Source organism: Kogia breviceps, chromosome 1, assembly GCF_026419965.1.
Source record: "Kogia breviceps isolate mKogBre1 chromosome 1, mKogBre1 haplotype 1, whole genome shotgun sequence".
In the NCBI taxonomy this organism is placed as follows: Eukaryota; Metazoa; Chordata; class Mammalia; order Artiodactyla; family Physeteridae; genus Kogia; species Kogia breviceps.
The window spans coordinates 159,579,976-159,605,807 of NC_081310.1; the positions used below are offsets into that span (position 1 = coordinate 159,579,976).

A 25,832-nucleotide genomic window follows, 5' to 3' on the forward strand; every position below is an offset into this window, starting at 1 on the left:
TATTTAGACTAGGTCAAAAAGTTCTCAATGTCTACTGAATTCTTTATAATGCTTTAAAAAATTGATTAGGTTCACATCTTATTTAGTATATCCAGTACTCTTATTTTCTGTATAACAAAATTTATGTATGTATAGATATTCTTTGCTTCATAATTTTTCTATACCTGAAGGGCTAGGATAAGGTAGGAAATCACCAGTGGGATTAAGTTGAAAATGATTTATCATGTGAGGATGCTCATTGAAGTTGAAGTAGTAAGTATTTCACATTAGATAAAAATGCTAGCCCTCTCCTGTTTTTAAATCTCCTGATTCACCTTAAGAATTTCCACTTTTTAAAAAAATGATGTTTTAATGTTCAGTTTTGTAGACTATCTGTAGACTGCATTAATTTTTAAGATTAAATCATATTTTAATAACTGATTAAATGTGTTTTCAGAAAAAAAAAATTAACAAGTAACAGGACTATTTACAGAGTCCTTCAGAAGGTGAAACAAATAGTTAAATAGCATTTCATAAAAGTTCTTGTGTTTGTTCTGCTCATGAATTTATTCGTTTGTTCATTTATCTTTTAAATGGCAGTATCCCTCTGAAGAAGATATGATTGAGTGGGCCAAGAGGGAAAGTGAGAGAGAGGAAGAGCAGAGGCTTGCTCGACTGAATCAGCAAGAGCAAGAAGACTTAGAACTGGCTATTGCACTCAGCAAATCTGAAATATCAGAAGCATGAAGAATTTTCCTGTTCTTTGTCAATCACACAATACTCTTCTTCCTGAATACTGAAGCTATTTACAGTGTGTATCAAAACTACCTATGAGCATGGGAATACAAAAGGTTTGAGATTCCTGTAAATGTGACAAAAGTTTTTGTTTTTTTTAAACTCCATTTCAGATTTGTCCTTTTTTTCCCCCTGTAAAAGCGGTAACCCGGATAACTTCACCTAGGCCCCCGTTCTGGTGTTCATTTAGTGTGAGCTTTTGCCTGCCTGTGCTACTTTTACTTGGAAAGCTAGAGCACCCAAGCTTCTGCCTTCTGGAATATAGAGAAATAGTTTCATCCCTTTGCTCCCCTTGTTCTGTAGTTACTCTGATGATAGCCAGTGGGGTTCTTAAAGTTGGCAGTATTCTCCCCTAATTTAAATGGTTGAAAGAGAGGAAGGGAAAGAACATTCTATTTCTTTTATGATAGAGCAAATTGGCTAGTTTAAAGTACATGTTTGTATCTCCTTACAATCAAAATACTGTTCAATTTGTTTTTTATAGACAAGAAAAAATATTTTGCATAAATTGACTCCACTATCGAAAAAGGGATGCTTTAGATTGAACCATTATAGCTTCAGACTCAATCTTTTCCTAAATAAAAACTTTGAAGCCTCATGTGTGAAATATATTTAAAATTTTCTTCTCTGGATTTAGGGAATTTTAGATAAACACATACCTCTCCATAATTTTAAGCACTAGAGAGCAGAGAAAAATTACCACTTAAAATATACCCATCAATATAAGGTAAGCAAAAATCTTAACCTGGCAGCCATTCTGCCACTGCCATGGCACTGTCCTCTTTAGTTCATGGTAGGTTTATTTTTCTACTTTTGCAGAAGAAACTTTAGCAAGCTAGAACTGGAAGGTACTTTAACTTTTTGTATACATATATTTTTTTTTTCTTTAATGAAGTTTCAGTTACTTGAAATGTAAAAACATTCACTGAATACAACTGAAAAAAGTGACATGTATTAAATCATATTATTGCTTTTTGTCCATTTTTGTGGATTAAAATAGCTTATTTTCTTTGTGTTTTTCACCTACAAAAAATTGGCAGGCTAGCAAAAAAGTTTTTTGGTTTTTTTAATTGGGAGAGAAGAGACCTGCCAAATTATCGAAGCTCTTTATGTGTTAAAAGCCTATCTCCTGTAAAATTGACCTAGCAGACAAGCTGAATTTAAAATGGACTGTGAAGTAGGCTGTAAATTGTAATCTTAATTTTTTTTTAACATGAGTCAGTGATTTAGATAATGTATTGAAAACCAAGATAAAGGAAAATGCACCTAAAAACTAATTAAATATCTCTGTGGTTACCCAGTCAAGGTGGTATTGATCTGTGTTACTCAATCAACAAGTTAAGAGTAACTTGTTGCCTAGCCTAGGAATAAATTCCAAAATATCCAGTTCATTTCATCTTGAAATGGTGCTTTTTTTCTCTCCACACACAATTGGATTGCTGCAGTTTAAAACAAATTTGAACCACTTTCTTGCACTGCTAGCTTTTTTCTACTTTTATAGATTAAAACATTTCAGCATAAAAGTCATACATATGAAGCAAGGGCTGAATCATAATCACAGGGGTTTAATTTTGATAAACTAATCCAGTTATAAGGATATACTGCAAAAGTTGATTGAGAAAGTAGTATTGGGAGTTGTGAATGGTAGTGAGTTTTGGGTTTTTTTCTTCACCTTACACTTTAGGAAAAAGGTAAGTTGACTTGAACAACCTTCTTTTGCACTGGGAAAATGAACAGATGTTTGAAATGGTTTTAAAATATTTTTTTTAATTAAAAGGACACTCTGGAAAGTACTAAATATCTGTAACTTATAAACACCAACTTTTGATGTAATTAAGTGTACCTTAATCTTATGTGTGTTTAACTGGATTACATAGATTCTTATCTTTTATTAAAATATGTATACTCAGTGGACCAATGTAATATTAAAGTATGTATATATCTTTTATATATATATATATATATATATATATATATATATATATATATATAAATCTCCATGCTCACTTGTGTAGGATGAATGTCTTAGAGTCATTTATGATTATATTTTATGTTGTTGACTCTGGCTCCAGAGCCTGTGCTTGTAAAGGACAGATAAGTATTCCTGAGAGCTAAGTGGCACTACTTACGCAGTTTTAACCTCTTCTACCTACTTGTTCAGGTTTATTTGAGTTCTCTTTATAGAATTTTCTCTTATGTTTCAAACTTCTAAACTGTAGCCTGTAATTATGAGAACAATAAACTTTAAGTTATAATAAACCATACTATCCATACATCCTATCTGAAATGGAGTTTTGCATGGTTCTCTGTTATGTCCATGCTGTGTCCAAGGAGGGGTAGGCATACAATCAGCACAGATTAATATGTGTAAAGTGCTTGAGACAGTACCTGGTATAGAATAAAATACTCAATAAATGTTAACTATTTTTTAGTTGACATGTCCTGTTTTTTGAAAGAAAGATAGGAAACGGGTATGCATAGAGACAGTGCCTGAAACGTGGGTGGTGTCTATATATTTGTTGAATGAGGATTTGTGACACGGACTCTAGGAGGGCACTGTGGCGTGAAAAATTCAGACAACCCTGGTCGGCCATTTTTAGGAAAGATGACTTTGACAAAGTTACTTAGCCTCCCTGAGCCTCATTTTCCTTTTCTGATGAACATCATAATACCCAACTCACAGGATTGTTCTGAATGATTTGAGTTTAACAGCCTTTTAATATTTATTTTAATCAAATAAATGCAGCCATGTTATTATTAAGAGTGAAAATAGCTATTGGTTATTGAATGCACTTAGAAGCCCTAAGTAGTACTATTATTATCGCCTGTTTTAGAAATAGGAAAAATGAGGCTCAAAAAAGTTAAAATAATATGCTTCAGATAATACTGCTAATAAGTAGATGAGCCAGGAATTGAACTCTGGTCTCTCTGATTCTAAAACATGATACTCTTTCCAGTTTACCGTGCTTTGTCTCTTTTGTGTGAAAAAAATATTGCCTATAGGAAATGCTAGGAACAGGGCATGATAAATAATAACAGATAACATATATTGAGCTTCAGGCAGAATCCTTAGTGCTTTATGTATATTATTTCATTTCATCCTTAGAAAAGTAACCCTGTGATGTATAGGTACTATTTTTGTCTCCATTTTACAGAGGAGGTGCCCTAATTAGGCCACAGTTAGGTAGCTAGTAAGTGACAGAGCTGGAATATGAACCCAGGAGACTGGCTCTACCATTTTGACCACTGCTCTCTATTCCTGTTAAAGGTGAGAAGCCAGAGGAGAACTATCATAAACAGAATAATCCATGTAATCTCTGCTCTTGAGGATTAATGAAATAAACCTACTACATAGCACGTGGCATTTTATAAAACATTTTCTAATTCATTTTCATATTTAATCTTTACCAGGATTTAGAACAGTTTTTGACACATGAAAGCACTCAGCCATTGTAAGTTACCAATATTATGATAAATGATAAATCGGAACATAGGGGAGATAACCAACCTTTCTTTTATTAAATTTTAAAACCACAAAAGCTGGCAAAAACAAAAAATAATTTATTAGTGCTGGCAAAGCTCTGGAAAGAATACATTAAAAGGTAGGCAAAGAGTAGATTTTGGAGAGTTTCCCACACAGATGGAGGGATGGCATTCTAGGCAGAGGCCATGGTTGTATAAAGAAAATGTGGTAGGACATGACATAGTGTGCTAGCAAACAGCAAGTATTGAAGTAGTTCAGTGTAACTAGAGTAGGTTTGTGCACAAAAGAGTAAAGTATTTGTGTTTGTGTGTAAGAAAGTTCTCACTGGTAGTGATTTGGAGGATTGCTTTAGAAGGAAACCAGGTAAGGCAGGGAGAGCAGGTGAAGGCTGATGGAGTCATTCAGGTGAGATGGTAGGTACCTAAAATATGGCTGTGGCTGAGGCCCGAGAAAAAGGGATTGATTTAAGAGAATTATCAGGCCTTAGAGTCTGATTAGATATGGGTGGTGAGGGGAAGGGAGTGGTTGCAAACTTCAGCAAGCATCAGGATCACCTGGAGGGCTTGTTAAAGTACAGATTGTGGACCCCATCCCCAAAGTTTGTGATGTCAGTAGGTCTAGAGTGGGACCTAAGAATCTGAATTTCTGACAAGTTCCCAGGTAATGCTGAAGTTGCTGGCCCAGGGACCTCGCTTTGAGAACCATTAGAATAGAGACTGACTTCCAGGTCTCTCTGTTCTCCTGCACGTCTTATTAGATGTACTCATTTAGCTTGCAGTTCTGTTGCACCTTGTCATTCTGTACTTGACCTGCCGCTTCTGCTTCATAGTGTAAAGCACCTCTAATCTTTCTTGTGGATAAAGAGAGTTTTTAAAAATAATAATTGCAGGCTAACAGCACTTACTATGTGCCAGTACTATTTGAAACACTTTAATATACAGTCCCCAACTTAATGATGGTTCAACTTATGATTTTTTTACTTTATGATGGTACAAAAGTAATGCATATTCAGTAGGAAACATACCTTGACTTTTGAATTTTGCTCTTTTCCCAGGCCAGCAATGTGCTGTACAATCCTCTCTCATGATACTGGGCAGCAGCCGCAGCTCCCAGTCAGCCGCACAATCACAAGGGTGAACATCCAGTACACTTACAGCCACCCAGTACCCAGACAACTGTTCTGCTTTTCACTTTTACTACAATATTCAGTAAGTTACATGAGATAGTCAACACGTTATTATAAAATAGGCTTTGCATTAGGTGATTTTGCCCACCTGTAGGTTAATGTGAAGTGTTCTGAGTATGTTTAAGGTAGACTAGGCCAAGCTCTGATGTGGAAGCATAGCTGTATTAAATGCATTTCTGACTTATGATATTTTCAATTTATGATGGGTTTATGGGGATATAATCCCATCGTAAGTCAAGGAAGATCTATATGCTGATTCATTTTAATGTCCATAACAATCCTTTAAGTTAGGTACAGTTATTTGCAGTTTACAGATCAGAAAGCTGAGGTACAGAAAGGCTAAACAACTTGCCCAAATCATAGAGCTAAAAAGTATCAGAGCTAGGATTCAAACCCAGGCAGTCTAGATCCAGAACCCATGCTCAATCACTCTGCTCTACTGAAGAAAACTTATATTAAAATACTTTTGATGTATGGCTCAATATTGTACCTCTTACTGCCAGGAAGCCCTTTATTATCTGAGTTTGGGGAATGCACAGAGAAGATCATTATCATTCCGTTCACCTTTGCTAAGGTGTATTGTGTTCTGGGTACTGTGCTGGGTCAGAGACAGAGAAAACTCATATGAGGCCATCAGTGGTATAGTGGGGGAGATAGACATTACTTACAGTTAATTTCACAACACTGCACATTGAAGATTATGATAGGAGTGCTGGGACACCCAGAGGAAGGAGAGAGTAGTTCTGGCTGAGAGGACTGGGGAAGGCTTCCCAGACCAGGTGTCCCTAGGACACAGTATTCTGCTCCTAGCATTAGTAAAAGTGTAGATGGCAACTGTCAAAATTAAAACAAAACAACAACCATAAAAACACAGCTTTCACAAGGCCACATCATTTGATGTCAGAGCTCTGTTGACTGAAAAAGCCTGCCAGACAGTCTCCCAGGAAGCCTCATTTAAGTGACATTCATTACTTAGTGAATTCAACCTTATCCAAGGTCTGACCTTCAAGTTTAGAAACCTGATTTTCATCAGTAGAAGAGAGACAAAGCTCCCATTAAGCAAGTTCACAGGGACTGATGTAAAGACCAAAATGTCAGTTTCCAGTAGAAGTTGCTGTAGGGCTTGAAGTGCTCACAATTGGTTGAATAAGACTCCTCCTCCCTGCCAGTGCTTGGATGCCTCCTACCTTTGAGGTTCCTCACTCTCTGCACCCAGGGCTGCCTGGCCCCTCTGATGAACACATTTTTTAGACTAATATGTTTGATCAGGTTACAGTCTGGTTTGGCTGGTTGGGTAGCTATAAAGTCTCTTAGGGGTGACTTTGCATATCTTTTCTTTCATCATGTATGTAGACTCTGTATTTAACTCCTTCTAAGGCAGACTTTCCCCAGTTTATGAGTTCTTAGTGAAACATCTCACTCCCTGGGCTCTGACTTCACCCTTTCATTGATCATGTCATTTATTGAGTGTATATGTGCCAGGCCTTCTCCCTGACTCATCCTCCTCCAAACCATCAACATGACCTAACAATTCTGCCTTTTAAGTATCTCTCAAATCTGTCCTCTCCATCCCCAGTGCCACTCCCCCAATTCAGGTCTTCATCATCTCTCTTCAGGCTTTTGCCAAAGCTTTCTAATCTCCTTGCCGCCAATCTCTTGTTTTTCTCTCTGCTTCCAGACCATCCTCCGTGTTGCAGTCAGATTCTTCTAGAATCGAAATCTGCCCTATCACTCCTGTAATAAAACATGCCACAGATTCCCATCACATTCAGGTTAAAATCCTAACCCCTTAGAAAGCTCTTCCTTCATAACCTTAATTTCTGATTGATATTTAATCAGTAATGGCTTGAACATGTAAGCTGGGTTTTTTTTTTCCTCTTTAAACAAATCTTGAGAAAATGCTACCTTAAGGAAATAAAGGCACTCTAATATGATTGTAGCATATGGAATTCTTTGGGGATGTGCATAATTTTACTCTCTAACTTGATGTTTTTCAATAAGCAGGTTGTAATTCCTTAGTTGGGTTGTGAAATCAGTTTAGTAAATTGAGCAACATGGAAAAAACATAACCAGAGTAGTACAGGCATACCTTGGAGATAGTGCGTGTTCAGTTCCAGACCATTGCAGTAAAGTGAATATTACAGTAAAGTGAGTCACACATTTCCCAGTGCATATAAAAGTTGTGTTTACACTACATTGTAGTCTATTAAGTGTGCAGTAGCATTATGTCTAAGAAAACAATGTACCTACTTTAATTTAAAAATACTTTATTGCTTAAAAAATGCCAAAATAATTACAGCAGTTACATTGAAGATCCCTGATCACAGATCACCTTAACAAGTGTAATAATAATGAAACGTTTGATATTCCAAGAATTACCATATATACTAATATGTCTAAAATGGATAGCTAATAAGAACCTGCTGTGTAAAAAAATAAAATTCAAAAATTCAAAAAAAAAGAATTACCAAACTGTGACACAGAGACATAAAGTGAGCAAATGCTGTAGAAAAATTGTGCCAATAGACTTGCTCAATGCAGGGTTGCCACAAACCTTTAATTTGTAAAAAGTGCAATATCTGCAAAGTGCAGTGAAGCAAAGCACAATAAAATGAGGTATGCCTGTAAAGCAGAATGAACACTCATGTACCAATAATCAGCTTCAATAAATACCAGTTCACATCCAATCTTATTTTATCTATATTCCTACACACTTCCCTTTCATGTCATGTTGAAGCAAACCTTATATTTCATTTGTAGATTTTTCAGTATGTTACTGATCAGCATTTTAAAAATTATGAAATAGAATTTGTTATTGAATACATACTGGGTCACAAGATAAAATGAAAGCCACTGATTTATTTATTTATTTATTTTGTGATACGCAGGCCTCTCACTGTTGTGGCCTTCCCCATTGCGGAGTACAGGCTCCGGACGCGCAGGTTCAGTGGCCGTGGCTCACGGGCCCAGCCGCTCCGCGGCATGTGGGATCTTCCCAGACCAGGGCATGAACCCACGTCCCCTGCATCGGCAGGCGGACTCTCAACCACTGCACCACCAGGGAAGCCCCTGATGTTTAAAATTATCTCTTTTCAAGTAAGAAATGTGGGTCCTACTGTTGTGTATTTGGGTTATTAATGTAAAGGATTACCTTGTGGAGGGAAGGTGTCTCTTTGCTGGAAGACCCCAGCATTTTTTCTTCCCCACTGCAATAAGTGTATAGAATGTGTTCAGTTGCCCAAGACCTAAGGGCTTAGTTTCAGCCTCTCCTTTCTGTTTCCTCTGGAGTCAAAACTTGAGAAGACTGAGTTATTTTGTAAAAACGAAAAGAGACAAGGAAAAATAGCTGACACTTGCTGAGGACCTTCTCTGAGCCTGGCACTAAGGCGCTTAGTATACATTACCCTACTTAATGCTCACAACACTATAACAGATAGAAAACATGAGGTATATAGAGATGGAAGTGACTTGGCCAAGACCCCAGCCCAGGTGCCTTGGCTCTGAGACCTACTCTTCCAGCACACCAGGCTGCCTTTTGCATCCCTGGCCTTAAAAGCAGCCCTTTGAGCGTAAGCATCAATAGAGATCAAACAGAGCAACCCTGGGCCCTAAGCAAGAACTAATGTTCTCAAAGAAAACCCTGATGCATCGCAGCTTCCTGAGAAGGTTCCTGGCCTTACTGTTTGCTAGCTGTGTGACTCTGGGTAAATCTCTTAACCTCTCTGATCATCAGTGGACCAGCATTGGGGAGCATCAGGTGTGTGAACAGCACTACTGAGGGGAGACGTAGCTGCCCAAACCTGACTCCCAGCCCACCTGAGGTCCAGCTCACCTGAGTTGCCCTCACAGTTGGCTGACAGGTTGCCGTCCTGATGCTGCCGCTGGCCCTTTGTGTGACCTTGGACAAATCTCTGGCTGTCCTGGGTGGGCCTCAGTTTCTCCCTGTGAATACTGATGAGTCTCAACGGCTCTGGACGGTAGTGGTCTTGCCCTGATTACTCAGGTCTGCTCGTGGGACAACGACGTCGTTGCCAGGCAGGGTTGTTGTGAGGATTAAAATGATGGATATAAAGTTTCCATTCCTGTTACACGGCAGATACTCACCAAGTAAGAGCTGTCATGTCTGTGTTTAAGAAGACAGAAAAGGAAAATATTTTAGGAAAATGTCTATATAAGATTAAATTAAGGGAATAAACTTCAGTTATCTTGAAAGTTTATTGATACTAAATGTTCCCCACTGATTCTGGATAAAACTATCACACACACTGTGTGTCCAACACTATTCTCTTTTGTTTGCATTAACTCATTTAGTCCTCACAACCCTGTGATAGGTGTTATTATTATCCTCATTTTACAGATGAGAAAGCTGAAGCACAGAGAGGTTAAGTAACTTGCCTGAAGTCACAGGCAGCTATCAAGTGGTGAGGCCAAGATTCTAACCCAGGCAGTCTGGCTCCAGAGCAAGGGAAAGAATAAAACCTGCTGTACCTTGGGATTGCTATGAGATTCAGAATAAGCTAAGATTTGGGAAAGTGGTTCATAAATGCTGTGTGTATTCTAAGAGCTTGTGTAGCAGGCAGACTGGGGCTGGGGTTAAGATACAGACTCTAGTCTGGCTGCTTGGGTTGAGTTCTAGCTCCTGCCACTTAACTAGCCTTTGTTATCTTGAGCAGATTGCTTAATCCTCTGCTTCACTTTCTCAACTAAAAATTGGGGTTGTAAAAGGACATACCTGATAGGATTATTTTGAGGATGAAATGAGTTGGTACATGTGAAGGGTTTAGAATAATGCCAAAGTTCTAAGCAAATGAAGATAAAGAAGAACATGATGATGAAGATGTCCAGATGTCAAAGAAAACAGGAAAGAATACTTGAAGTTTGAGAACCCTTGGATTGAATCCCAGTCCCTAATATTTTTGGACGTGCTGCTTAGCTTGCGGGAATCTTAGTTCCCTGACCAGGGATTGAACCTGAACCCCCCAGCAGTGGAAGCACCGAGTCCTAACTGCTGAACTGCCAGAGAATTGCCCCCAGTTCCTAATTCGATCTCAGGAACATTTCTAAACTTCTGACTCAAATATTCTCAAAACAAGAGTTTCCCAGATTAGAGGTAGTATATGTAAAAGCCCTCAGCATAGTGCCTGCCACTGAGTAGAAACTTGATAAATATTAGGTTCTTCTTCATTCTCTCAACACTGAACATCTACTATGTATAACAGTGGTGCTAGGCTCCATGGAAGACACAAATGTGAGACATTCTCTGTACCTTCAGATAGAAATCTGAAGAGAGACTAATATGGTCGTTGATAACCAATATAAGGATTAAAAAATATATAGTGCTAAATGCTCTGAGAGAAAAATGTAATCTCTGAAGAAGGAGGTAGTCCTCCACTGGGGAGATACAGGATGGCTTTCTGTTGGAAGTGGTGTTGGTTGTGGGCTTGGAGGCTGGGTGGGACTTTAATTCCACCCAGGATTAGAATGGGCTTGGGGCCTATAGGAGACCAGGCTTCTGAGGCCCTGTGGTATTCATGTCTGTGAGCCTAGGAGGAAGTTGGCTATCTGCGGTGCCCAATGCTGACAAACTGGGCAAAGTTCTGTGAGCTGAGGAGTTTGGGCCCATGGGTGCACTGTAACTGGAATTTCCAGATCTGGAAGCTCTAGCTTTGTGGTCAGATAGGCAGCATTCGCGGGCCCTTGTTGATCTGCCTAGACCATGACATGAGTGCTCAGAGAGAGGGGGAAAGGTGGTATTTTCTCTGCTGCTTACCAAGGAAAAGTGAGAGAAACTGCCCAGATGATCCTTGAGGCTTCTGCCCTCTGCTTTGCCCAGGCCTCCCACTCCATGCCCCACCCACCTGCAAACCACAGGCAGGGCTGGGAGAGAGCAGCAGTTGGGGCAGACAGATCTGGGTGTGAAGCTTGATCTTAGGGAAGTCAGTTAACCCCTCTGAACCTCAGTTTCATCAACTGTGAAATGGGGGAGAGTATTTAATAACGTGAAATTAAATGAGAATTTGTGTAAAACACCTGGCTTAGGGCTTGGCACATTACAATTAGTCACCGTTTATTGACACATGATTTGTGTTGCACAAGACCTAGGATACAGACCCAGCCCAAAAGGAGACAGCAATGGTCCCATTGCCACCCTGTCCCTGATCTGTGTTCAACCCCCATACTCCCTCACAGAGAGAGGTCTCCAGGGACCCCTGAATCCATCCTACACACTGGACCTCGGAGTGATCCTTCTCAAATACCTCCGCAAGGTACTCCCTTGCTCTTTGCCTTTAGTTGAGCCTCCCATGGAAGCCTGCTAGACTGCACTGCCAGGGGCTAACCTTGCTCCAGAGCTGATTCTTCTACTTGTTAGTTGTTTAAAAAGAAAGTAAATACGTACATGACCTAAGGCAAAATACGGGGGTTTCAAAGAAGGTGCGAACTGGAGACAGGCTCATCCTCCTCTGTCCCCCGTTCTCTGCTGGGAATCAGAGGTCTGTGGACAGGGTCACGTTCCAGTGCCTCGCCTGATCAGCAGCCTCCACTGCCAGGCCCAAGCAGCTCCTTCCTGTCTGTCCGCCCCCTTGCCTGCCCCTCCTGCTCTGTGCCCTGCACCTGGGGGCAGTCCCAAGCCCCTGAGCCCATCCAGGTACAGCCCTGGCAAGGCAGGTTTTCCACTTAGGCAGGTGGGAAAGGCATTGGTGACAACATCACCCATCGATACGGAGGACGGGCTCTATACTGGAAGTGGAGGGGCCTGTTGGGGTCGGTCCTGGTGCTGCCACTGGCCCTCTGTGTGACCTTGGACAAATTCCTGGCCTTCCTGGGTGGGCCTCAGTTTCTCCTTGTGAATACTGATGAGTCTTGACGGCTCTGGACGGTAGTGGTCTTGCTCTGGTTCCCCAGGTCCGCTCCCGGGACACCGACGTCCTTGCCAGGCAGGGAGGCGCCCGGCCGCGGCGGGGAGGAGCCACGGGTCTTGCCCCGCCCAACCCGTCCGGGTGCTGCCGCCGGAGCCGCCGCTACCGCCACAGCCGCCACAAGGGGCCGCCCGCGCCTCCATCCAAGTCCGGCCCGCGTCCATGGCCTTTCTGACCGCCTGGAAGGGGGCGGCCTCCGGGGAAAGCGACCGCAGGTACCAGGCGGGGGCGGGGACTCGGCGGGAGGCACTGATGGGACTGAGGGGCGTCTGGAGAACAGCCGACGGGAGGGGCAGCTGACGGTACACAGCCGGAGACAGCAGTGTGCGGGCTGCTGGCCGCGGGGTAACGGCCGAAGGGCCCGGGGAGGGGCAGCCCAGCCCCTCTCACCCCAGCCCCCCCACGTATCCCTTGCTCGCGTATTATGGCCCCCAGACGGGCTGGGCCTGGGGGTGAAGAGATACACCCCCAACACCCAGGTCCCACCCGAGCCCCGCTTCCGGTGCCGCAACCTGTGAGCCACACCTGTGAGGGCAACTCAGGTGAGCTGGACCTCGGTCGGGCTGGGAGTCAGGTTTGGGCAGCTGCGTCTCCGTCTCGCCTTAGCAGTGTTGCTCACGCCCCTGATCCTCCCCAGCATTGCATGAGCAGAGATAGGGGCACGTGTGCCCGGACAGGTGAGAGCAGATATACTATCCCCCGCCAGGGGTTGTCCACATCTGGGGGCAGCAGTGTGGAGGGAAACCCTGCGTCCCAGTGCCTGTCCGTGGTGGAACTGTGTGCACCACAGCTCCTCCAAGGTCAGCCCTTCAGGGATGTGTCATTGCCTCCTGTGTGTCACCTCCAACTCTCAGCTGTCCCCACCTCCTGGGTGAGTTGGTGTCTCCAGATGTGTTCTCATGAGAAAGAGGAGACGGGACAGCCCTGACCTCTCTTCTGAGCTGTGACCCCCAGTTTCTTTCCTTTATATATTTAAAGTTCACCCTGCTACTCCCTGGAGGTGGGCAATCTAACTGCCTTCCCAACACCTCCATCGGACTGTCACATGGGCACATCAAAATCGGCAAGCCCCAAATCAAACTTCACATCTTCACCCCCAAACCTGTTCCTCCTCCTGTGTCCCCATGGCATAGTCATCACCCAGCTGCCCAATCCCGGAACTTGGGAGTCATCCCTCTCACCTCCCTCCCTCTCCTCCACCCTGGTCTCCAAGTTCTGCTGATTTTATCTTTTTGATGTCTCTCAAAGCTGTTTGTTCCCCCTGGACTATTGCAATAGCCCCTAACTTTTCCATTTCCTCCACTCTCCCCCTTACCATGCATCCTTCAGACTTGTCTTTTCTAAAGCACAAACAAGACCATGTCATTTTTCTGCTTTAAAGTTCTTCTATGGCTCTCTATCACAGAGGTGAAAGGTCAAGGCTCTCCAGGGGAGAAGCTGTGACCTGCCCAGGCCCGCTTCCCATCACTCTCTGACCCTCACTCTGGTCCAGCAAGAACGACTGGCTTTGTAGGGCTCTCACAACTGTGCTGGGCTGCTCAGGGCTACCTCTGCCTGGAATGCCATCCTCCATTCACCCTATAAGATGCAACTTTAGGTGACCTTTTTCTTATTAAAAAACTTTTTTTTGACTTTTAAAATAAATTTTTTAATTCAAGGGTAGCACATACAGAGAAAAGTTTACACATTGTAAGTGTACAGCTCAATGACTCTTCACAAAGTAACCAGCACCCATGTAACCAGCACCCAGATTAAGACACAGATTATTACCAGCCCCCAGAGTCTCCCTTGTGCCCCTCCCAGCTGCAAGCCCCCAAAGGTAAACTATTGATACTATCCTAACTTTTAATACCATAGGTTTGATTTGTCTGGGGTTTTTTGTTTTTGTGGTTTTTTTGTTTGTGTGTTTTAATTGAAGTATAGTTGATTTACAATGTTGTATTAATCAGCAAAGTGATTCAGTTATCCATATGTGTATATATATATATATATATATATATATTCTTTTTTAGATTCTTTTCCATTATACATTATTATAAGATACTGAATATAGTTTCCTATTCTATACAATAGGACCTTGTTGTTTATTTTATATACAGTAGTTTGTATCTGCTAATCCCAAACTCTGAATTTATCCCCCCCCCCTTTCCCCTTTGGTAACCATAAGTTTGTTTTCTATGTCTGTGAATCTATTTCTGTTTTGTAAATAAGTTCATTTGTATCATACTTTAGATTCCACATATAAGTGATATTATATGGTATGTGTCTTTCTCTGTCTTACTTTAGGTGACTTTTTTTAGAGAACCTTTCTGACCCCACCCCGAGTCAGGCTCAGAGGCTTTCTGGGCTCCAGCATCTTTGCTTCCCTCTCATGGCTCTCATTCAGTTTTTCAGCAAACATTGTTGGGCACATACCATGTTCCAGGCATTGTACTAGGTGCTGTGGATGTGTTACTTAAGACATACAAGCCCCTGCTCTTAGGAGACCACGTTCTAGTGGGAAAGACAGATTAAACAACTCGGCAAATAAACAAGTAAGCACCAGAAACAGATGCTGTGTAAGGCTTAAAATAGAGCCATGTGATGGACAGTAAAATCCATCTTGCCCAGAGCATTCCCTGCAGTGAGGATAGCTCCTGTCAAAGCCTGAGATGTGTCTGAGGAGCAGAAAGGTGTGTGTGTTGTTGAGGATCCCTGCCTGTTGGGATCCAGGAGGCAGGCTGCCCAGAAGAGGGCCGAGTTTGGATTTCATTGTGTGTTGGGAGCCACTAGAGGGCGTTAAAGAGGGGAATCACATATTTAAAGATGATCCAGGGCTTCCCCTGGTGGCGCAGTGGTTGAGAATCCGCCTGCCGATGCAGGGGACGTGGGTTCATGCCCCGGTCCGGGAAGATTCCACGTGCCGCGGAGCGGCTGGGCCCGTGAGCCATGGCCACTGGGCCTGCGCGTCCGGAGCCTGTGCTCCGCAACGGGAGAGGCCACAACAGTGAGAGGCCCGCGTACCGCAAAAAAAAAAAAAAAAAAAGATGATCCAGCTACCCCATGGAGAAAGGATTTTAACGCTGGGGCATGGTCACCCCTTTCTGTCTCCCCACTGCATATGGAGAGGGGATGGGGTTCATCTGCCCCCATGTCCCTGAAGCCCAGCACTGAATGCTTCGGTTTTGATGAGAACCTGGGGGAATGATTTCTGAGGAGGGTGAGATCACAGTTGGGGTGCTGAGGAGTGGCTGAGTTTACATGGATTTCTTGCCTGCCTGCCCTCCTGTAAGAACCCAGCTGTGCTCTGTCCTGCAGGCACCCTGCATGCTGGAGTGTAGGTGAAGGCCTGAACACATGTACCTTTCTACTTCAGCTGGAACTTGCTGGACACAAATACCCAGAGAATTCTGACTCCCAGTTGCCCTCACAAGATCTCACGCCTGGGGCAACAAACCAGGTCTCCTGGGCTTCCCTGGTGGCGCACTGGTTGAGAGTCCGCCTGACGATGTAGGGGATGTGGGTTCGTGCCACGGTCTGGGAAGATCCCACATGCCGCGGAGTGGCTGAGCCCATGAGCCATGGCCGCTGAGCCTGCGCGTCCGGAGCCTGTGCTCCGCAACGGGAGAGGCCACAACTGTGACAGGACCGCGTACTGGAAAAAAAAAAACAGGTCTCCTTTCTCTCAGCTCGGGACCTGACTTCTCCACCCTCAGGCCTCACCCACCACGCTGCCTGTCTCCTACAGCCTGGCTGAGGGGTGAAGGGCTTGGGAGGGTGCTCGGCCCCTGCTCTGCCACTTACATACTGGCTCTATACCCTGATTCAGTCGCCTGACCCATGTGAGCCTTAGTTTACTCAGCTATAAAATAGTAGCTACTTACCAAGTGGCGGAAGACCTGGTAAAGCCACATTGGTAGAGGACCTAACAAAGAGCCACCGAGCATATTCGGTGACCAATAAATGTGAGTTCACTGGTACGAGGGAATCTTCCTTCTGAGGTATTTGCATTGAATAGAGGGGATTCAGAAAGGTTTGGGAGCCAATGGTGGGACTCCAGGCACCAGGACTGGGTAGTCAGGGACTGTTAGGAGAGGGAAATGATGCCTGTGCATCTTAAGATGAGGATGGCCACCTACTCGGCCTACAAACAGGGTCCCTTCCCAGTCATACCAGTAGCCCCTGCCCCCACCCCATGGCTGCTCCCATAAGAGACAGCACCAGGAGCAGAGGGGGAAGTGCAGGCAGGCAGAACGCTTTTTTAAAATTAATTAATTCATTTCTTTATTTATTTTGGCTGTGTTGGGTCTTCGTTGCTGCGTGCAGGCTTTCTCTAGTTGCGGTGAACGGGGGCTGCTCTTCATTGTGGTGCGCGGGCTTCTCACTGCGGTGGCTTCTCTTGTTGCCAAGCACAGGCTCTAAGTGAGTGGGCTTCAGTATCTGTGGCACGTGGTCTCAGTAGTTGTGGCTCGCGGGCTCCAGAGTGCAGGCTCAGTAGTTGTGGCCCACGGACTCTAGAGAGCAGGCTCACTGGTTGTGGAGCACGGGCTTAGTTGCTCCGCAGCATGTGGAATCTTCCTGAACCAGGGCTGGAACCCATGTCCCCTGCATTGGCAGGTGGATTCTCAACCACTGCACCACCAGGGAAGTCCAGGCAGAATGCTTTTGAGAGAGTAACTCAGTGGCAGAGCTTGTGAGATGGAGGGGCAGCCCCAAGAATGGAGGGGCCCTGCTGAAGAGGCTGGGGGCCTGCTGGGCTGTTGTTGACGGATTTCTTGCTCTTGGTTTGAGTCTGAGCTCAAGGAGCTCTCAGATGCCTCCAGGTAGGGAGTTTCGAATTTGGTGACTGGAATCCTTGGGCAGCTATGGATAGGGTCCCTTCCTTGGGACTGGATGTGGACTCAAGGCCAGTGCTGAGTTTTCACCTCTAGGATTCTCAGATCCTGTGAGTTGAGGCATCTGTGATCACCAGACTCATGATTTAAAATTCCAAATTTCTACGATGTTGAAGCTACTGACCCCAGGATTCTGATTTACCCCCTGTTGCTAAGGGCAGCTGCATGGGGTAGGAGAGGGCTCTGGTGTGGGAGGCACAATGTGGTCCCTCAGATCCTCAACCCCTAGTGAGGATACCATGGAAAAACTCCAAGTAACCTTTGTCCCCCTTCGTCAGTTATGGAGGGATTCTGACTTGGGATAGTTTTGGTCCTTTCTTGAGGTCAATGGAAAATCGATTATTTAGGTTGCAATTTCAGTTCTGCCAGCATGCCACATTTCCTGAAACCTCTTCAATCTGTAGCTCTAGTTGCTTGAGTTGCTTTGTCCTTCCCCTGAAAATTTCTGCCTCTCAGCTCAGTTTCTCTCTATGGTCAGCTGTATTCTCTCCTAATGCTCACCTACTTCTCTACTCAATGCAAGACGTGACTGCTAGCAGTTTCCAAGCTCACGTCCTGGGACAGTAAGACAAAGCAGTGAAAAGTCCTCTGGAGCCACACAAGTTGATTTTGAATCCTGACTCTGGGCTTTTCTACCAGTGTGACTTTGGACAGGTTGTTTAACTTCTCTGCGCCTCAGTTTCTTCATCTGTAAAGTGAGGGTAATGGTAGGACTTGCCTCACAGGGTTGTTGTGAGGACTGCATGAAGTAGTTTATGCTAAGCACAGAGGACTGTCCTTGACACATAGTTGGTGCTATACCCAGGAGTGTTACTGATTATTATGGTTAGTCTCCCCAGGCCAGGAGAGGAAGGGGCTTCTCCACCAGCTCTAATATGGAAAAGCTCAGGGAAGTATTCCAATTGGCTCTTCTTTAACCAACCACTGTGTCCTGAGAGGTGGGGTCAAGGAAGAGAACACACCTCCCATTCAGCCACTGGGGCAGGAGAGGAGAGGAGGAGAAACAGTTCTCTAAAAACAAGTGGGTGGCAAGGGAGGGTTCAGGGTGGGGAGGGTTGTAGCATCCATGTGGCCACACGGCAGGCCTTAAAATAAAGCCATAGTTTCATGAAGTACCCAAATTATGATTTCCTTGGAGCACCACTGCCCATCTGTCTCAGTCTTCCAGCTGTTGTTGACCCACTGGGAGCTGGGAACTAGTCCCTTATGAACCCCTCTTGGGACCTGTGCCACCCACCACCCCCTGCGATTGTGGCTTTGCCAGCCCCAGTCCCATTCTCTCCATGACTACCACCACCTCCCTGGCCTGGAGAGGGTATATAGGCTCTTTGCTTTATCAGCCCATCCCAAGGGTGGGACAGACCTTTCCCCTAATTCCCTACCACTTGACTAGGACCAGGCTGTAACTTTTAAGGCCACCTTGGGATGCACGGAATGAGCAACTGAGTTTTATGATTCTATGGCTCCTCTCCAAGCCCTTCAACCATCCTGGAAGGAGCCTTCCTGCAGAACTTCCACTTCTGGGAGGGCCCAATGTATGTCTTCCAGCATCTTCCCTCCTGAGAAAGGAGGAAATTTCTGCCTTAACCAAGACAACCAAGCCTTCCTTTCCTTTCTCAAGATCAGCCCTTTCCCAGGTGAACAGCAGTGCAGAAATCTACTGCTTTCAGGTAAAATCCTTTGCCCAGCCTACTAACTGGCTGGTTATATTATAACCCGACAATTATATTAGGAATTATGACAGTGGGTGGGACATCAGGCATCCGTCCAGGTAGACCTGGGTCAGGTCTATTCCGTTTGATTTCCTTTTTCCCCCATCAGACAAAGTTTGTCCGTGCATGTTCCCGTCCACAGCCTCAGGTGTTCCCCTTACCCCCTCACAGAGTCGCCCTACAAGTACCCACCCCTTGCAAAAATTCATCTCCAGCTAAGAAACAGCCTCCCCCAGACAGAGCATCCAAGTGTCAGATTGAAGTAACTCTGCTCTCTTTCCAAGAAAATTGGTGGGTGGGTACTTCCTTTACATCAGTGACTGAAGGGCACACCCAAGCACTGTCCCTGAGTGCAGCCCAGGCCAGTCAAAGGGGGATGGCGGCTCCCCAGGCTCTGAGGACAGCACTGCACTCAAATCGTCACTGCTCTCCACCTGCACTTGCCCCTGCTCCCTCCAGCCACAGCTTCTCTCCCCGACACACTCTTAACTAAGCCCCTGCCTCCAGAAGACCCTGTGCCCTTCAACTCTGCTGCCTCAGTGATCTGCAATAACAGTGAGATCTGCCCTTGGCTGTGCCCTGACTTGACATGCATCATCACCTTCGATGCACCACAACTCTGACCAGGGGCCCTGTTGTCTCCAATTCTAATAGATGAGGAAATTGAAGCCTCCTCATACTTTCTCAAATGCATAGACATTGGGGTTTTCTTTTTAGTACTGGATGTGTAATTTTGTATTCTGCTTTTTTCATATTTTTCCACCTTTTCAAAAACTCATTCATGCAATAAATATTTACTGAGCACCTACTGTGTGCCAGGCACTGTTCTGGGCACTGCAAATATGTTAGAGAACAAAGCTGGAAAAAAAAAACAAACTCTTCTCTTGTGGAGTGTAGAATTTAGTAGGGAGAGACAGAGACTAAACAAATAAGCTAAATATACAGGATGTCAGATAACAAGTGCTATGGAAAAAATAATGCAGGGCAAAGGAATTGGGAGAATGAGGGTGATGGTTCCATTTTAAATAGAATGGTCAGGGAAGGCCTCACAGAGAAGGTAACATTTGAGCTAAGTCCTGAAGGAGGTGAGGGACTAATCATGTGAATATCTGCAGGAAGAGCATTCCAGGCACAGGGAACAGGAAGTGCAAAGGCACACTCCCGAGGTGGGAGCGTGCCTGACATATTTGAAGAAGAGCAAGGAGGCCGGTGTGGCTGAATAAGAGAGTAAAGGGAGATGATATCAGAGAGAGAGATGGGGGTGCAGGGCATCCAGGCCTGGTGGCCATGGGAAGACTTTAACTTTTGCACTGAGCACCATGGGAAGCCAGTGCAAAGGTGTGAACAGGAGCATGACATGATCTGATCAAGTGGGTCTGGTGCTGTGTAGAGAGTAGACAATAAGGGGACAAGGGTAAGAGCAGAGAAAACAGGAGACAATGCAGTAATCCAGGCAAATAAATTCTCTATAAATTTAATATCTGCAGAATAGTTCACCCTGCAAATTCACTATAATTCACTGAACTAATTTCTTATTTTTAAAATTTATTTATTTATTTATTTATTTTTGGCTGCTTTGGGTCTTTGTTGCTGCACACAGGCTTTCTCTAGTTGCGGTGAGCGGGGGCTACTCGTCATTGCGGTGCATGGGATTCTCATTGCAGGCTTCTCTTGTTGCGGAGCACAGGCTCTAGGTGCGCGGGCTTCAGTAGTTGTGGCTCGCGGGCTCTAGAGTGCAGGCTCAGTAGTTGTGGCACACGGGGACCAGGGCTCGAATCCGTGTCCCCTGCACTGGCAGGCGGATTCTCAACCACTGCGCCACCAGGGAAGTCCCTGAACTAATTCCTTATTGATGGGCATTTAGGTTATTTCCAGCTGTATCTTTATTATAGGAAACACTATGATGAACATCAATGTACAATAAATCTTTGTGTCTGTGATTATTTCTTAAGACATGTTTGCTACCCAGGTGTTACTGGTCATCTTTCTGAGGCTTTCAGCCCATAATTCCAGTTGCCCTTCAGAAAGATAGTGCCACTTTCTACTCCCACCAACAGTGAGTGAGGTAGCACATTTGCCCTGAGGGCATGTAGTATGTGTCCAGTGGATGCTGCTCTGTCCTTGTGGACCTGGCCAGGTCTGGGTGCACATCATAGGGGAAATGTCTCTTCTCTGGACAGCCTTGCATAGTTCCAAAGCTCTTTTGGGTTCATTTGCTTATTTAATGCTCACGACAATCTTGTTATCCCTGCTTTATGGGTGAGGAAACTAAAGCTCAAAGAATAATGATAAGGCCCCATTCCAAGAGCTTTATGTATTTTATCTCGTTTAATCCTTACAGCAACCCAGTGAGGTTGGTGCCATCAACAACCTCATTTCAGAGATGAAGTGCAGGGTGTCAGAGGTGGGGTTTAAGCCCTGGCTTGCAAACCCACTCTCTGAACTGCTCCCTGCCCTGCCTCGAGCTAGTAGGGTGACTGACTTGCTTGGGGCTGCAGAGCAAGGACATGGTGGGGCAGGAGTCTAGCCAGATCTTCCTGGTCCTGCAGCCCAAGTTCTAACCTCTGACGGGATGCCACTCGATGCCAGAAACCCTTCATTAGCATTCTGTATCTTCTTTTCATTCAGAATTGTTCTTGGTCCTTTGTGCCTGATTGGAGGCTCCTTTCTTAGACCCACGCTTGGCAGCTCCTGGAGACCAGACTTTCATAAAAGAGCTCAGATCCCAGAACTGAGAACATCAGAGCAGGGAGGGCCCTTGACTTCCTGGTGCAATCTTGTCTCCCTTTTATATTTGGTGGGGAGAGAGAAACTAAGGGCCAGAGTGAGGCAGTAACTTGTCTGAGGTTCACAGCTAGTAGGGCCAGAGTCCTTGAGGAGGAAGGGGGCCGGCCCAAGGAGCAGGGCTCGTGCTCCCTAAGGGCCTCTCTCCAGGGAATATTGAAGAACTGTGACTGGTTCAGCCCTCTTCCAGGGCCCTTTGTGGATGGGCCTGTTTACTTGTGAATTATTAACGAGCCCAAGCCTGTAACCTGCTGGGTGGGGCTCACTCACTTTAAGAAAACCTGCTTTACAGTCACCAGCTCAGCTGGGCTGGGAGGGCTCCAGGGTCTGAGGTGGGTAGTTCTGGGCTTTAGAGACAGTGGGGGTGGGGCTGGGGGTGGAGGCCTTCTCCAGGGAGAGGTCTGGAGAAAGGCACAGAGAATAGGGAAGGGGACAAGGGGTCACCCAAGTAATGCTCAGTAAGCATTACTGCCAGCATCCCTCAGAGATTGGCACTATTATCCCAGGTTTACAGATGGAAGACTGAGATTCAGAGAGGAGAACTGATTTCACAGCTTAAGCTCCTTCTACAATGGCATCACTTTTCACATGCTCACACCCCTATTTCGGTGACACACACACACACACACACACACATTTCCACACATTTTCTCTACAGGATAGAATTGAGACCTGGTTTAAGATATGGCTAGAACTGAGTCCAAGTCACACTTGGTCCAACCCTCAGTCTTCTCATCTGTAGGATGGGAGATAAAGCTACTATGGAGCTTTCTGGAGCATTCTGAGGAGGTTTCACTAAACAGATACTTATTGAAGGCCTTCTTCTTCTTCTTTTTTTTTTAAAAGTTTTTTAAAATTTGGCCACGCTATGCAGCTTTCAGGATCTTAGTTCCCTGACCAGGGATCAAACCCGGGCCCCGACAGTGAAAGCACCAAGTCTTAACCACTGGACCACCAGGGAATTTCCTGAAGGCCTTCTTAAGCTGAGAGATGGTATTGGTGAAAACAGTCTATATTGAGACGTCTCAGGGCCACTGAGAAGTGCAGTGAGCCCAGTGGTTTGTTCTTGCAGGCTGGGGAGAAGATGAGAGAGGAAAACAGGCCTCGCATCTCCCAGGCACAAAGCACCAGGAAAAAAGGTCCCCTGGCAGGGGAGGAAGGAACCCAGGACTCAGGATGCTCTCCTGATCCCCTGGGAATGAGCAGGTGACCTGAGCAGGGTCACCGGGGCTGGGGCTAGGCAGGAGCTCTTGGGGGCTGGGAACTACCCAGGTAGAACCCTCAGGAGGAGTGGGCCACTCTGATGCTCTGACTCACCAGGCGAGTGGCCCCAGCATCACTGCCACCGCTGTGGCATGGGCAGAGTTCCAGCTCTGAAGGCAAAGCTGAGCCTCAGTTTTCATCTGTAGAAGGGGAAAATAATAGCATCTACCTTGGCACTGTCACCACCATTGTCAGAGCACTTATGTAACACCGTAAGCACATGCTAGGTACCATTCCGGGCATTTTACACATATAAATGCTTAATCCTCACAATGACCCTTTGAAACAGGCAGTACTTCCATCTTACTGATGAGGAAACTGAGGCTCAGAGAGGTGGTTAAAAGTGTGCATTAAACGAGATAATCCACGTTACATACTTAACATGTGTGGCACATAATAAGCCTTCGATGAATATCAGTCATTATTATAATCATTACCTCAGAGGAAAATGGTAAAGTGCTAGGCTCAGTGTTAAAGTTTTTGGTGATTAGTTAGGCACTGATACAGAGATGTCTGACTAGGCCCTACCCTCCAGAAGGTCCCAGTCTGATAGCAGAGACAGTCACATACAAACCTCACTCCACCCCCACCATACACAGATGGTGTTCACCCAGGGTGATAGGGGAGATCAAAGTGGGTTAGAGCAGTGTGTGCCCAGGAAGCCCCTGACCCATCTAGGGAGGAAGGGCTTCCTGGAAGAGGAGGCATCTGAACTGAAACCTGCAGGGTGAGTAGGAGCTTTCACACAGGGCAGGATTTTAATAAATGTTGGCCAAATACAGTAAAGATTTACTTTGAAGCTAATGTAGCATAAACCTTCAGAACTCCTTACTCACCTGGCCCCTCCCAAGGCTCTGGGAGGACCCTGGCAATTTTATATTGGTAAATTTGTATTCTTTTTTTAAAAAAGAAGCCTTTCAATTGTAAGCTTTTGGATCATCCCTTGGTTAAATGAATGAATAATATGTGACAAGGAAGAAGGTGTGTTCCATGCAGAGGGAACAGCATGTGCAAATGCCTAGAGACCTGAAAGTGCCTGTCATGTGACAAGACACCACCCCCACCCCCCCACCGCCAGCCTCCTCACCCAGGCTCCTCTTTACACACAGTGCTGGTCTTCTCACCAGCTTCACAAACTCCAGCTGTCCTCAGTGTACCTTTGCTCACTTACATGCTTTTTCACCCATGTACCCATCTGGTACATCCTTTCTACAACTTCATTGTGTATAAATAATACAAACTTCAAGGCTCAACTCTGTCCACCTTCTCCAGGAAGCCCCCAGCCTATATAGCACTCTCCCTTATCTGGACTTCTGTAGATGACAGTGGATGTTATCATATCCCACTCCTTGTAGTTAATTATCTTTTCCATGCCTATGTCAGAATCCCAGAGGTGGGATGACCCTTGCTAGTGAGCACCTGGCCTCTGCTCACATATGGACAGCATAAGAACTCACTAGCTTTCCAGGCAACCTGTTTAGATTTAAACAGTAATCCCCTAAACCTCTCCCCTCTGCCATGAGGCCCAATCTGCCTGGCTCTCCCAGGACCTAGTCCAAGCCCTCTTTCTAGCATGGCTGCTTCTACAGACTCCTCCTGTTTCCTTTTCTAACATCCTGGAGCTCAGGGCAGATCCAGGGGTGCTGGAGTCCCTCCTCCTTCTGTCCCCTGCCTTTGTGAAGGGACAGCTCTAATGGCAGCCACGTGCTCTGATGAGTCATGATTAAGAGCATCTGGGGCCTGGACGTGGTAGTTGGTTAACTCTTCATGGGCCAGTGGCTCTTCTGCCAGGAGACCAGGTCGGCTTCAACCCTGGTCCTAGACATATCCCTTAGGGCCGGGCACACAGTAGGCATCTGAGAAGTGTTATGGGTGACCCCACATAGGCCCTGGGGATTCAGGGGAGAGGGGACCCAGAGGGCAAGTGTGTGCACCTTGGAGTCAGGAGGGTTGAGTTCCAATCACGACTTGCCATTTTTTAGGTGAACGGCCTTGGGCAAGTCACATGAACTCTGTGCCTTAGTTTCCCCATCTGTAAAATGGCAGCTATGGGGACTATTTGAGGAGGCGAGTGTGAACTGTTGGCCAGCAGTGAGTGCTAAACCGCGTTATTTTCTGTCTTCTGGTTTCCTGCAAACACAGTCAAGCTGTGGACAAGGGAGTGGGATTAAAATCCAAGCCTGACTCTGGAGGCCATGTCTTTCTTTGCATGAATGCCCCCCACCGATGCAGTAGGATGATGAAGGGCTCGGTCGGGGCGGTGAGAGTGGCAGGGAGGTGGGCCTCAGGCCTAGGCGAGCTTCCCGGGACCACACTGCTGGGGCTCCTTGAGGAAGGAGCGAGCCCCCGCTCCCGGGGTCATGGGCCGGGCACACCTTGGGCGTCCCGGGGTCTTACCCGTCAGAGCGGAGGTGGGGCGGGGGTGCCTTCTGCTGGCGGGCCGGCCCCAAGCAGCCCCCTCCCGCTGCTGGGCCCGCGTCTGCGGTCGGCCGCGGGCGGGCGGCGGCCTGGCCCCACTGCGCAGGTGGGCAGACCGAGGCCCGGCCCTCCCCCTCCGCCTTCCCCGCCCCCGGCGCGCCCCTCCCCGGCCGCCGCGTCCGCGGCTCGGCGGCACAGCGCCCGCTCGGGGTTCCGGCGGCAGCACCTGGGCCGCGGCTGGCGTCCGCGGGGGCACGCTGTCCGCCCCCCTCGGCGATGACCACGGCCGGCGCCGTGCCCGCGAGGTAAGTGCGCTGCGGAGCGGCCCCGGAGGGCGCGGGCGGCGCCGGGCCTGGCCTCCTCCGAGGCCCGCACTGCGGCTTCCAGCCTCTGCCGGGCGGCACTGCGACCCCCGCCCCC

At 46.1% G+C, this 25,832-nt stretch overlaps 2 protein-coding genes and 1 long non-coding RNA gene across 11 annotated transcripts in view; 2 read left to right on the top strand and 1 right to left on the bottom strand.

Annotated features, from left to right (window-relative positions):
• EPS15 (epidermal growth factor receptor pathway substrate 15) overlaps nucleotides 1–848 on the top strand; it is a 168,942-nt gene extending 168,094 nt beyond the window's left edge. For all 3 annotated transcript variants that reach the window (XM_059064028.2, XM_059064018.2, XM_059064037.2), the window contains one exon: nucleotides 580–848. In XM_059064028.2, the coding sequence (XP_058920011.1) occupies nucleotides 580–726 (147 nt within the window). In that variant the 3' untranslated portion in view covers nucleotides 727–848. The remainder of the gene's footprint in view (nucleotides 1–579) is intronic.
• A 3,419-nt stretch (nucleotides 849–4,267) lies between these two features.
• On the bottom strand, nucleotides 4,268–25,503 carry LOC136792175 (uncharacterized). The gene is made up of 3 exons (XR_010835621.1): nucleotides 25,392–25,503; nucleotides 9,277–9,567; nucleotides 4,268–7,178 (listed from the first exon to the last, which is right to left on the bottom strand). It is a non-coding gene; the product is annotated as an uncharacterized lncRNA (long non-coding RNA).
• The window catches only part of TTC39A (tetratricopeptide repeat domain 39A), a 52,056-nt gene continuing 38,643 nt past the window's right edge, over nucleotides 12,420–25,832 (top strand). For 2 of the 7 annotated variants that reach the window (XM_059064177.2, XM_067008016.1), the window contains exon 1: nucleotides 12,451–12,576. In XM_059064177.2, coding sequence (XP_058920160.1) covers nucleotides 12,524–12,576 — 53 coding nt within the window. In that variant the 5' untranslated portion in view covers nucleotides 12,451–12,523. Of the gene's footprint in view, nucleotides 12,577–14,132; nucleotides 14,181–25,586; nucleotides 25,718–25,832 lie in introns of those variants that run through there. The other 5 variants (XM_059064126.2, XM_067007994.1, XM_067007984.1 and 2 more) reach the window with 5 other exon arrangements.